Here is a 13,544-nt window from a genome sequence, read left to right as displayed (position 1 = left end):
GTGTGTGTGTGATTATGGGGGGCATTAAGCTGTGTGTGATTATGGGAGCATTAGGCTGTGTGTGTGTGATTATGGGAGCATTAGGCTGTGTGTGTGTGATTATGGGGGCATTAGGCTGTGTGTGTGTGATTATGGGGGCATTAGGCTGTGTGTGTGTGATTATGGGAGCATTAGGCTGTGTGTGTGTGTGTGATTATGGGAGTATTAGGCTGTGTGTGTGTGATTATGGGGGCATTAGGCTGTGTGTGTGATAATTGGGGTGCATTGGGGTCTACGCACAGTAATTAGGCTCTGCGCGTGTGATTATTGGGGGGTATTGGGGTCTACGCATGTAATTGGGGGGGAATTAGGCTCTGCGCGTGTGATTATTTGGGGGGCATGCCGTAATATATTGGGAAGTGACTCGGTTACGGGGTATAGGATAATTCACTGTTATTTCACTACAGATGGCACAGAGAGTCTTCCTGCAGCGTTTGCTGGTACCGTCTGTTAGAAGCCTCCGCCTGACAACGCCTTCTCTCTACATTGCTCTCTCTGGTGCCGCACGTGTCCATGGGCCATTAGCAAGACACAGATCAGTGCCGTGTTCAGCTGTGAACCGGTTCATCGCCACCTCCTCGGTCTGCAGGGTGACGTTTAATGTTCAGGATGCAGAGGACTTCCAGGAGCGAGTGATCGGGAGCGAGACACCAGTGGTGGTGGATTTTCATGCACAGTAAGTGTTGGCGCACAATGTTATCAGGTGCTGAATGTCATTTGTGGGGGCATCAGGTGCGTAATATTTAGCCAGACAGGGTGGATTGTAATAATAGAACGTGCACATCCCTGCTGTGGTCAACTAACTCAAATGCACCCTGTAATTACTTGCTGTGTAATCTGCTCTCTCCTCTCTCAGGTGGTGTGGCCCCTGCAAGATTCTAGGGCCCCGACTGGAGAAGCTGATTGCCAAGCAGCAAGGAAAAGTTTTGATGGCTAAAGTGGATATAGATGATCACACTGACCTTGCCATTGAATATGAGGTACGGGCTGAAGGGTGCACCATTATCAAGGGCACCGAAAGAATGGTCTCTGTGTTTGTGGGCAATCAGGGAAGAAATGTATTTGCCTGTTGTAACTCTGCACATAAGGAGCACTTACCTTACCCTAAAACCCACCCACGGTCTCCTCTCAAGCCCAGGAGGTGACTAGTAGGAACTGGTCTTTATTCGCTGTTGTGATCTAATAAGTCGCATTACAATGTCCTGGGAACGTGACCTACATATAAGCCCGGGGGTTGGTCCCTGAGAGCTGACGGTCTGCACTGTGATTGGCTGAGACAAAGGGTGATGAGGCTCAGTAGAAGTTAGTTGTAATGCAGAACGTGTTAGTGCTGGTCTCTAGGGGGTCTCGTGATGAGATTCTCTGGGTGTCTGCGCTTTTTCTAAACTTAATTACAGCTTACAACAGTTGAGGAGGTCCGTGGGGGTTGATGGTGGGCTAGGAGGGAAGCGGTTGGTTAGGGACTATATAATCACATGACATAGGAACTCGCAGGGCAGCATAGGGGGGACTGAGGTGTAGTTATTAAGTTGCCCGCAGGTGCGTATGATGGTTTTACACCAGTGAGGTGCATGAGTTGTTCATCTGCCAGATGTTGGGGGAGCTGGAGATATTGGAGACATAAGTGTGATTATTGGGGGGCGCACAGGTAAAGCTTCTTGTTTACTCACTGAGGATGTTCAGAAGCGCTGGTGACCTCATCTGCTGAAAAAGACAAGGGAGAGAGATGGTGCCTGAGTGAGGGGTGAGAGGCAGCAACTGATGTGCCGCTTTGCTGAAGTACCTGCAGAGCATTGCGCGGCTTTGCTGAAGTACCTGCAGAGCATTGCGCGGCTTTGCTGAAGTACCTGCAGAGCATTGCGCGGCTTTGCTGAAGTACCTGCAGAGCATTGCGCGGCTTTGCTGAAGTACCTGCAGAGCATTGCGCGGCTTTGCTGAAGTACCTGCAGAGCATTGCACGGCTTTGCTGAAGTACCTGCAGAGCATTGCGCGGCTTTGCTGAAGTACCTGCAGAGCATTGCGCGGCTTTGCTGAAGTACCTGCAGAGCATTGCGCCGCTTTACTGAAGTACCCTGTGTCTCAGACCTTTATGTATAATAAGTGCAGGTCTGTGATTTACCAGCTGGAGGAGCTCTCAGCACAAACGCCCTGTGTCTCACCTTTATGTATCATGAGTGCAGGTCTGTGATTTACCAGCAGGAGGAGCTCTCAGCACAAACACCCTGTATCTCAGACCTTTATGTATAGTGAGTGCAGGTCTGTGATTTACCAGCAGGAGGAGCTCTCAGCACAAACGCCCTGTATCTCAGACCTTTATGTATAATGAGTGCAGGTCTGTGATTTACCAGCAGAGGAAGCTCTCAGCACAAACGCCCCGTGTCTCACCTTTATGTATAATGAGTGCAGGTCTGTGATTTACCAGCAGAGGAAGCTCTCGGCACAAACGCCCCGTGTCTCACCTTTATGTATAATGAGTGCAGGTCTGTGATTTACCAGCAGAGGAAGCTCTCAGCACAAACGCCTTGTGTCTCACCTTTATGTATAATGAGTGCAGGTCTGTGATTTACCAGCAGAGGAAGCTCTCAGCACAAACGCCTTGTGTCTCACCTTTATGTATAATGAGTGCAGGTCTGTGATTTACCAGCAGAGGAAGCTCTCGGCACAAACGCCCCGTGTCTCACCTTTATGTATAATGAGTGCAGGTCTGTGATTTACCAGCAGAGGAAGCTCTCAGCACAAACGCCTTGTGTCTCACCTTTATGTATAATGAGTGCAGGTCTGTGATTTACCAGCAGGGGAGCTCTCAGCACAAGCGCCCTGTGTCTCAGACCTTTATGTATAAGTGCAGGTCTGTGATTTACCAGCAGAGTAAGCTCTCAGCACAAACGCCCTGTGTCTCACCTTTATGTATAATGAGTGCAGTTCTGTGATTTACCAGCAGGGGGAGCTCTCAGCACAAACAACCTGTGTCTCAGACATTTATGTATAATGAGTGCAGGTCTGTGATTTACCAGCAGGGGGAGCTCTTGATGTACACACCATTCCGTCTGTGCATATAAAGGGGGGTTGGCTGGTTGCATTTGTGAAATGTTTTGCAATATAAATTCTTGTCTGATTATTCTGTTTTTGGCTGTGTGTGAGCAGATCTTGTGTACTGTGCAGCTCTGACTAATCTAAAGAGATTAAATGTAGGGTCCTGTAAGATTATTATATGAGTGGGAGAGATGAGAGGTTTTGTATGTTGTGTGATGTACTTGTGTAGTGTCCTAGTGACAGTATGTGTAATAATGTGTGCAAGTGGTGAAACAGATATAGTGTGTGTGTCATCTGAGTCACGGTGTGTGTGTGTGTCATCTGAGTCACGGTGTGTGTGTGTGTCATCTGAGTCACAGTGTGTGTGTGTGTCATCTGAGTCACAGTGTGTGTGTGTGTCATCTGAGTCACGGTGTGTGTGTGTGTGTCATCTGAGTCACGGTGTGTGTGTGTGTGTCATCTGAGTCACGGTGTGTGTGTGTGTGTCATCTGAGTCACGGTGTGTGTGTGTGTGTCATCTGAGTCACGGTGTGTGTGTGTGTGTGTCATCTGAGTCACGGTGTGTGTGTGTGTGTGTCATCTGAGTCACGGTGTGTGTGTGTGTGTGTCATCTGAGTCACGGTGTGTGTGTGTGTGTCATCTGAGTCACGGTGTGTGTGTGTGTGTCATCTGAGTCACGGTGTGTGTGTCATCTGAGTCACGGTGTGTGTGTCATCTGAGTCACGGTGTGTGTGTCATCTGAGTCACGGTGTGTGTGTCATCTGAGTCACGGTGTGTGTGTCATCTGAGTCACGGTGTGTGTGTCATCTGAGTCACGGTGTGTGTGTCATCTGAGTCACGGTGTGTGTGTCATCTGAGTCACGGTGTGTGTGTCATCTGAGTCACGGTGTGTGTGTCATCTGAGTCACGGTGTGTGTGTCATCTGAGTCACGGTGTGTGTGTCATCTGAGTCACGGTGTGTGTGTCATCTGAGTCACGGTGTGTGTGTCATCTGAGTCACGGTGTGTGTGTCATCTGAGTCACGGTGTGTGTGTCATCTGAGTCACGGTGTGTGTGTCATCTGAGTCACGGTGTGTGTGTCATCTGAGTCACGGTGTGTGTGTCATCTGAGTCACGGTGTGTGTGTCATCTGAGTCACGGTGTGTGTGTCATCTGAGTCACGGTGTGTGTGTGTCATCTGAGTCACGGTGTTGTGTGTCATCTGAGTCACGGTGTGTGTGTGTCATCTGAGTCACGGTGTGTGTGTGTCATCTGAGTCACGGTGTGTGTGTGTCATCTGAGTCACGGTGTGTGTGTGTCATCTGAGTCACGGTGTGTGTGTGTCATCTGAGTCACGGTGTGTGTGTGTCATCTGAGTCACGGTGTGTGTGTGTCATCTGAGTCACCATCTGAGTCACGGTGTGTGTGTCATCTGAGTCACGGTGTGTGTTTATTGAGTCACGGTGTGTGTGTCATCTGAGTCACGGTGGTGTGTGTCATCTGAGTCACGGTGTGTGTGTCATCTGAGTCACGGTGTGTGTGTCCATCTGAGTCACGGTGTGTGTGTCATCTGAGTCACGGTGTGTGGTGTCATCTGAGTCACGGTGTGTGTGTCATCTGAGTCCACGGTGTGTGTGTCATCTGAGTCACGGTGTGTGTGTGTCATCTGAGTCACGGTGTGTGTGTGTCATCTGAGTCACGGTGTGTGTGTGTCATCTGAGTCACGGTGTGTGTGTGTCATCTGAGTCACGGTGGGTAGGTGTTGGTGTGTCATCTGAGTCACGGTGTGTGTGTGTCATCTGAGTCACGGTGTGTGTGTCATCTGAGTCACGGTGTGTGTGTGTCATCTGAGTCACGGTGTGTGTGTGTGTGTCATCTGAGTCACGGTGTGTGTGTGTGTGTCATCTGAGTCACGGTGTGTGTGGTGTGTCATGGTGTGTGTGTGTGTGTCATCTGAGTCACGGTGTGTGTGTGTCATCTGAGTCACGGTGTGTGTGTGTGTGTCATCTGAGTCACGGTGTGTGGGTGTGTGTCATCTGAGTCACGGTGTGTGTGTGTGTGTCATCTGAGTCACGGTGTGTGTGTGTGTGTCATCTGAGTCACGGGTGTGTGTGTGTGTGTGTCCATCTGAGTCACGGTGTGTGTGTGTGTGTCATCTGAGTCACGGTGTGTGTGTGTGTGTCATCTGAGTCACGGTGTGTGTGTGTGTGTCATCTGAGTCACGGTGTGTGTGTGTCGTGTGTGTCATCTGAGTCACGGTGTGTGTGTGTGTGTGTCATCTGAGTCACGGTGTGTGTGTGTGTGTGTCATCTGAGTCACGGTGTGTGTGTGTGTGTGTCATCTGAGTCACGGTGTGTGTGTGTGTGTGTCATCTGAGTCACGGTGTGTGTGTGTGTGTGTCATCTGAGTCACGGTGTGTGTGTGTGTGTGTCATCTGAGTCACGGTGTGTGTGTGTGTGTCATCTGAGTCACGGTGTGTGTGTGTCATCTGAGTCACGGTGTGTGTGTGTCATCTGAGTCACGGTGTGTGTGTGTGTGTGTCATCTGAGTCACGGTGTGTGTGTGTGTGTCATCTGAGTCACGGTGTGTGTGTGTGTGTCATCTGAGTCACGGTGTGTGTGTGTGTGTCATCTGAGTCACGGTGTGTGTGTGTGTGTCATCTGAGTCACGGTGTGTGTGTGTGTGTCATCTGAGTCACGGTGTGTGTGTGTGTGTCATCTGAGTCACGGTGTGTGTGTGTGTGTCATCTGAGTCACGGTGTGTGTGTGTGTGTCATCTGAGTCACGGTGTGTGTGTGTGTCATCTGAGTCACGGTGTGTGTGTGTGTGTCATCTGAGTCACGGTGTGTGTGTGTGTGTGTCATCTGAGTCACGGTGTGTGTGTGTGTGTGTCATCTGAGTCACGGTGTGTGTGTGTGTCATCTGAGTCACGGTGTGTGTGTGTGTGTCATCTGAGTCACGGTGTGTGTGTGTGTGTCATCTGAGTCACGGTGTGTGTGTGTGTGTCATCTGAGTCACGGTGTGTGTGTGTGTGTCATCTGAGTCACGGTGTGTGTGTGTGTGTCATCTGAGTCACGGTTGTGTGTGTGTGTGTCATCTGAGTCACGGTGTGTGTGTGTGTGTCATCTGAGTCACGGTGCCTGCCTGTGTGTGTGTGTGTCATCTGAGTCACGGTGTGTGTGTGTGTGTCATCTGAGTCACGGTGTGTGTGGTGTGTGTCATCGAGTCACGTTGTCATCTGAGTCACGGTGTGTGTGTTGTGTGTCATCTGAGTCACGGTGTGTGTGTGTGTGTCATCTGAGTCACGGTGTGTGTGTGTGTGTCATCTGAGTCACGGTGTGTGTGTGTGTGTCATCTGAGTCACGGTGTGTGTGTGTGTGTCATCTGAGTCACGGTGTGTGTGTGTGTGTCATCTGAGTCACGGTGTGTGTGTGTGTGTCATCTGAGTCACGGTGTGTGTGTGTGTGTCATCCGAGTCACGGTGTGTGTGTGTGTGTCATCCGAGTCACGGTGTGTGTGTGTGTGTCATCCGAGTCACGGTGTGTGTGTGTGTGTCATCCGAGTCACGGTGTGTGTGTGTGTGTCATCCGAGTCACGGTGTGTGTGTGTGTCATCCGAGTCACGGTGTGTGTGTGTGTGTCATCCGAGTCACGGTGTGTGTGTGTGTGTCATCCGAGTCACGGTGTGTGTGTGTGTGTCATCTGAGTCACGGTGTGTGTGTGTGTGTCATCTGAGTCACGGTGTGTGTGTGTGTGTCATCCGAGTCACGGTGTGTGTGTGTGTGTCATCCGAGTCACGGTGTGTGTGTGTGTGTCATCCGAGTCACGGTGTGTGTGTGTGTGTCATCCGAGTCACGGTGTGTGTGTGTGTGTCATCCGAGTCACGGTGTGTGTGTGTGTGTCATCCGAGTCACGGTGTGTGTGTGTGTGTCTTCCGAGTCACGGTGTGTGTGTGTGTGTCATCCGAGTCACGGTGTGTGTGTGTGTGTCATCCGAGTCACGGTGTGTGTGTGTGTGTCATCCGAGTCACGGTGTGTGTGTGTGTGTCATCTGAGTCACGGTGTGTGTGTGTGTGTCATCTGAGTCACGGTGTGTGTGTGTGTGTCATCCGAGTCACGGTGTGTGTGTGTGTGTCATCCGAGTCACGGTGTGTGTGTGTGTGTCATCCGAGTCACGGTGTGTGTGTGTGTGTCATCCGAGTCACGGTGTGTGTGTGTGTGTCATCCGAGTCACGGTGTGTGTGTGTGTGTCATCCGAGTCACGGTGTGTGTGTGTGTGTCATCCGAGTCACGGTGTGTGTGTGTGTCATCCGAGTCACGGTGTGTGTGTGTCATCCGAGTCACGGTGTGTGTGTGTCATCCGAGTCACGGTGTGTGTGTGTCATCCGAGTCACGGTGTGTGTGTGTCATCCGAGTCACGGTGTGTGTGTGTCATCCGAGTCACGGTGTGTGTGTGTCATCCGAGTCACGGTGTGTGTGTGTCATCCGAGTCACGGTGTGTGTGTGTCATCCGAGTCATGATTGTGTGTGTGTGTCTCATCCGAGTCATGATTGTGTGTGTGTGTCTCATCCGAGTCATGATTGTGTGTGTGTGTCTCATCCGAGTCATGATTGTGTGTGTGTGTCTCATCCGAGTCATGATTGTGTGTGTGTCTCATCCGAGTCATGATTGTGTGTGTGTCATAGAAACATAGATATTGACGGCAGATAAGAGCCATAGGCCCAGCAAGTCTGCCCGACCTTACCTAACCGTATAAACTTATCTAGATCGTAGGATAGCCCTATGCTTGTCCCATGCATTTTTAAAGTCCCCCACAGTGTTTGTTGCTACTACCTCTTGAGGAAGTTTATTCCATAAATCAATCACTCTTTCTGTAAAGAAGTGCTTCCTCAAATTACTCCTGAATCTACTACCCTTTAGCTTGAGCTCATGACCCCTTGTTCTTGAATTTTCAATTTTATGTAAAATACCCACAGCCTCAGTTTTACTAAACCCTTTAATGTACTTGAAAGTTGCTATCATATCACCTTTTTCCCTTCTCTCCTCATCATCATCATCCAAGTCATGATTGTGTGTGTGTCATCCGAGTCATGATTCTGTGTGTGTGTGTGTGTGTCATCCGAGTCATGATTCTGTGTGTGTGTGTCATCCGAGTCATGATTCTGTGTGTGTGTGTCATCCGAGTCATGATTCTGTGTGTGTGTGTCATCCGAGTCATGATTCTGTGTGTGTGTGTCATCCGAGTCATGATTCTGTGTGTGTGTGTCATCCGAGTCATGATTCTGTGTGTGTGTGTCATCCGAGTCATGATTCTGTGTGTGTGTGTCATCCGAGTCATGATTCTGTGTGTGTGTGTCATCCGAGTCATGATTCTGTGTGTGTGTGTCATCCGAGTCATGATTGTGTGTGTGTGTGTCATCTGAGTGACGGTGTGCGTGTGTGTCATCTGAGTGACGGTGTGCGTGCCAGCGCTGACTGACTGTGTGCCAGCCATTGCTGAGTGAGTGCGTGTGTGTGTGTGTGCCAGCACTGACTGTGTGTGCCGAGTGAGTGACTGTGTGTGTGTCAGCCAGTGCCGAGTGAGTGACACTGTGTGTGCGCGCGCGAGTGTGTCAGCCAGTGCCGAGTGAGTGACTGTGTGAGTGTGCGCGTGAGTGTGCCAGCCAGTGCCGAGTGAGTGACTGTGTGTGCGCGCGTGAGTGTGCCAGCCAGTGCCGAGTGAGTGACTGTGTGTGCGCATATGTGTGCCAGCACTGACTGTGTGTGCGCTGTCTGTGTGCCGTTGTCTCTGGCATCCATAGGTAGATGGTGCTAGGCATCCCTCTGCATTTCTTTTGTGTGATTTTAGGTGACCCACTGTGTGTCTCACCCCTGCAGGTCTCCGCTGTACCCACTGTACTCGCTATGAAGAACGGAGATGTTGTGGACAAATTTGTGGGGCTCAAAGATGAAGACCAGCTGGAAGCGTTTCTCAAAAAACTGGTCTGTCCCTAGCGCAGCCAGAGACGCAATCAGAGGCAGCGCCAGGGAACGGACACGTTTACATGTTACTACTACCATTTAATGTGAAGATGCCTCTCCCGGCCCTGGGGCAGGTCTCCTGGCATTGAGCAGGTTAAATTGTTTGACTGCCTGAGGCTAAGACCCTGTATGCCCATCATGTGTACAGTGAGCCGGGCACATTGTGTGATACGGTACTGTGTGTGCCATGTGCTGCCCTCAGGCTGTATAAAGGGACGTGGGAGTGATGTCATAGATACAATTCCCTCTGAGTACTGCAGTATACAGGCTCATTACAGATACACTTAATTAGAATGAATGCACCTTATTCCTGCAGCTTTGTTGGCTCTCACTGCTGTGGGGGATATAACCAATCAGAGGCTGCATCGCCTGAGCCGCTTTTCCTCCGGCAGTATACTGAAGCCTTATTGTGCTTGTGCACAGTACTTTAATCTGTCCGTGCTGGGGTGTAGGTAATGGCTCCGGCAGTGTCTGATTGGCTGTAGTGCTCACAGTGTAACCTGGTCTCACTTATACCTGCCTGACCCCCGTATTATTGTACCACTTGGGTTTAACCTTCTGTACAGAGCGGTACCCACCAGATGTTCTACCCCTTAGTCTGGTGATATTTTTATAAAGTAAGAGATGTTTATAGACTGTAAAGAGAAATAAATGACAAATAAAATAAGCGTATTGTTGTTTTGTTTGCACCAAGCGCTATAGATAATGGCGATTATTTGCAATTTGTCATCGATTAATCCCACAGGCAGAACTGATCTGAGGGGCCACAGCTCTTAGCACCCTCTCTGGCCCTGACATTTAGCTATTGGTATTTTTTTTGGGAGGGGGGGGTATTTTTTTGGTTGGTGATGGGCACAGCTGGGGGGATATTTTTGGGGGTGACAGGCACAGCTGGGGGGAATATTTTTGGAGGGTGACAGGCACAGCTGGGGGGGGGATATATTTTTTTGGGGGGTGACAGGCACAGCTGGGGGGGATATTTATTTGGGGGGCTGACAGGCACAAACATCCTGTTTTTTCATTCTCCTGCCCTTTCCTTGCTTGTTTAAGCCGCTTTTCTGAAGACAATAAAGGAGACAGAATTCCAGGAAAAGCCAATCAAGTAAAGTTACAGGCAACGAGTAATGAAGCAGCAGCCCCCCAGCCCCCCCTTCCTGTATGATCAAAGCCTCCCTGCTGCTACAGGGTCAGAGTGAAGCAATCAGACCTCTCGTGCACAGACACTAAACAGACACAGATGCTCTTTATCCCGCTACCTTTAAAGGGACATCAAACACACAGTTTCTGTCACTATGTAGATAAAAACTTTCCAATTTTTTTCTGTTATTTGTTTTGTTATCTTTGTATCCATTGTTGAAAAGTATACATATGTAGGCTCATGAGCTGCTGATTGGTGGCTGCAATTAGCTAGCTCCCAGTAGTGCATTGCTGCTCCTTTAACAAAGAATACTAATAGAATGAAGTAATTTAGATAAATAAGTAAATTGGAAAATTATATTCTCTATCTGAATCAGGATAGAAAAATCTTTTTCATGTCCCTTTAACCTCTGTCCCTAATGCTGCTGGCAAGTGACACACTACTCAAGGTCTGTTCTCCTGGTCACTATAAAATGTGGAGCCATCAGGTGAGACCTGTATCTACAATAACAGATTATATTTACTGAGAGTGCTGAACGTAATATCTGAGACCTCAGGAGAAATTGCACTGTGTAACTGAATCAGGTACATATAATAACAGGAACAGGTGAGGCTGGAGGTAGCTTTAGTGAATCAGATACATAGAATAACATAGGGACAGGTGAGGCTGGAGGGAGGTTTAGTGAATCAGGTACATAGAATAGCATAGGGACAGGTGAGGCTGGAGGGAGCTTTAGTGAATCAGTTACATAGAATAACATAGGGACAGGTGAGGCTGGAGGGAGCTTTAGTGAATCAGGTACATAACATAACATAGGGACAGGTGAGGCTGGAGGGAGCTTTAATGAACAAGATACATAGAATATCATAGGAACAGGTGAGGCTGGAGGGAGCTTTAGTGAATCAGGTACATAGAATAACAGGGACAGGTGAGGCTGGAGGGAGCTTTAGTAAATCGGTTACATAGAATAACATAGGGACAGGTGAGGCTGGAGGGAGCTTTAGTGAATCAGTTACATATAATAACTTAGGGACAGGTAAGGCTGGAGGGAGCTTTAGTGAATTAGGTATATAGAATAACAGGGACAGGTGAGGCTGGAGGGAGCTTTAGTAAATCAGGTACATATAATAACATAAGGACAGGTGAGGCTGGAGGGAGCTTTAGTGAATCAGTTACATATAATAACATAGGGACAGGTGAGGCTGGAGGGAGCTTTAGTGAATCAGTTACATATAATAACATAAGGACAGGTGAGGCTGGAGGGAGCTTTAGTGAATCAGTTACATATAATAACATAAGGACAGGTGAGGCTGGAGGGAGCTTTAGTGAATCAGTTACATATAATAACATAAGGACAGGTGAGGCTGGAGGGAGCTTTAGTGAATCAGTTACATAGAATAACATAGGGACAGGTGAGGCTGGAGGGAGCTTTAGTGAATCAGTTACATATAATAACATAGGGACAGGTGAGGCTGGAGGGCGCTTTAGTAAATCAGTTACATATAATAACTTAGGGACAGGTAAGGCTGGAGGGAGCTTTAGTGAATCAGTTACATAGAATAACATAGGGACAGGGGAGGAAGGAGGGAACATTAGTGAATCAGATACAAAACATATAACAATATAGGAACAGGTGAGAGTTTAGAGGTGCTGGTCAGAAAGGAAAGTTTCAGAGAATCGTTGCTATAGAAGACAGAACAGCTTCGCTTGTTATTATAAGAGGCTTTTGCTTAGCTGCAATCACTGTAAAGTGTACAGGAGTAGAATGCATGAGAATGCAGTACACAAGAGCAGAATGCATGAGAATGCAGTGCACAAGAGCAGAATGCATGAGAATGCAGTGCACAAGAGCAGAATGCATGAGAATGCAGTGCACAAGAGCAGAATGCATGAGAATACAGTGTACAGGAGCAGAATGCATGAGAATACAGTGTACAGGAGCAGAATGCATGAGAATACAGTGCACAGGAGCAGAATGCATGAGAATACAGTGTACAGGAGCAGAATGCATGAGAATACAGTGTACAGGAGCAGAAGTAATAAGAATACAGTGCACAAGAGCAGAATGCATGAGAATACAGTGCACAGGAGCAGTATACATGAGAATACAGTCCAAAGGAGCAGAATGCATGAGAATACAGTGCACAGGAGCAGAATGCATGAGAATACAGTGTACAGGAGCAGAATGCATGAGAATACAGTGTACAAGAGCAGAAGTAATAATAATACAGTGCACAAGAGCAGAATGCATGAGAATGCAGTGCACAAGAGCAGAATGCATGAGAATACAGTGTACAGGAGCAGAATGCATGAGAATACAGTGTACAGGAGCAGTATACATGAGAATACAGTGCACAAGAGCTGAATGCATGAGAATACAGTGTACAAGAGCAGAATGCATGAGAATACAGTGTACAAGAGCAGAATGCATGAGAATACAGTGTACAAGAGCAGAAGTAATAAGAATACAGTGTACAGGAGCAGAATTACTGAGAATACAGTGTACAGGAGCAGAATTAATGAGAATACAGTGCACAAGAACAGAATTACTGAGAATACAGTATACAGGAGCAGAATGCATGAGAATACAGTGTACAAGAGCAGAATGCAGGAGAATACAGTGTACAGGAGCAGAATGCATGAGAATACAGTGTACGTGAGCAGAATGCATGAGAATACAGTGCACAGGAGCAGAATACATGAGAATACAGTGTACAGGAGCAGAATTAATGAGAATACAGTGTACAGGAGCAGAATTAATGAGAATACAGTGCACAAGAGCAGAATGCATGAGAATACAGGGCACAGGAGCAGAATGCATGAGAATGCAGTGCACAAGAGCAGAATGCATGAGAATACAGGGCACAGGAGCAGAATGCATGAGAATACAGTGCACAGAAGCAGAATGCATGAGAATACAGTGTACAGGAGCAGAATGCATGAGAATACAGTGCACAGGAGCAGAATGCACGAGAATACAGTGTACAAGAGCAGAATTAATGAGAATACAGTGCACAGGAGCAGAATTAATGAGAATACAGTGTACAGGAGCAGAATTAATGAGAATACAGTGCACAGGAGCAAAATGCATGAGAATACAGTGCACAAGAGCAGAATGCATGAGAATGCAGTGCACAAGAGCAGAATGCATGAGAATACAGTGTACAGGAGCAGAATGCATGAGAATACAGTGTACAGGAGCAGTATACATGAGAATACAGTGCACAAGAGCTGAATGCATGAGAATACAGTGTACAAGAGCAGAATGCATGAGAATACAGGGTACAGGAGCAGAATTACTGAGAATACAGGGTACAGGAGCAGAATGCATGAGAA

General features: G+C 48.1%; 1 protein-coding gene across 1 annotated transcript; it reads left to right on the top strand.

The window, feature by feature from the left end:
- Window positions 1-446: 446 nt before the first annotated feature.
- TXN2 (thioredoxin 2) lies at window positions 447-9,737 on the top strand (the record flags this gene model as incomplete). Its single annotated transcript, XM_053721376.1, is given in 3 exon segments — window positions 447-715; window positions 896-1,019; window positions 8,927-9,737. Coding segments are annotated over 3 exon segments (510 nt in total). The 3' UTR covers window positions 9,044-9,737.
- Window positions 9,738-13,544: the final 3,807 nt, after the last annotated feature.

Source organism: Bombina bombina, chromosome 7 (genome assembly GCF_027579735.1).
Source record: "Bombina bombina isolate aBomBom1 chromosome 7, aBomBom1.pri, whole genome shotgun sequence".
Classification (NCBI taxonomy): domain Eukaryota; kingdom Metazoa; phylum Chordata; class Amphibia; order Anura; family Bombinatoridae; genus Bombina; species Bombina bombina.
Note: the sequence above shows the minus strand (reverse complement) of the source record. Positions and strands in the feature narration are given on the sequence as shown.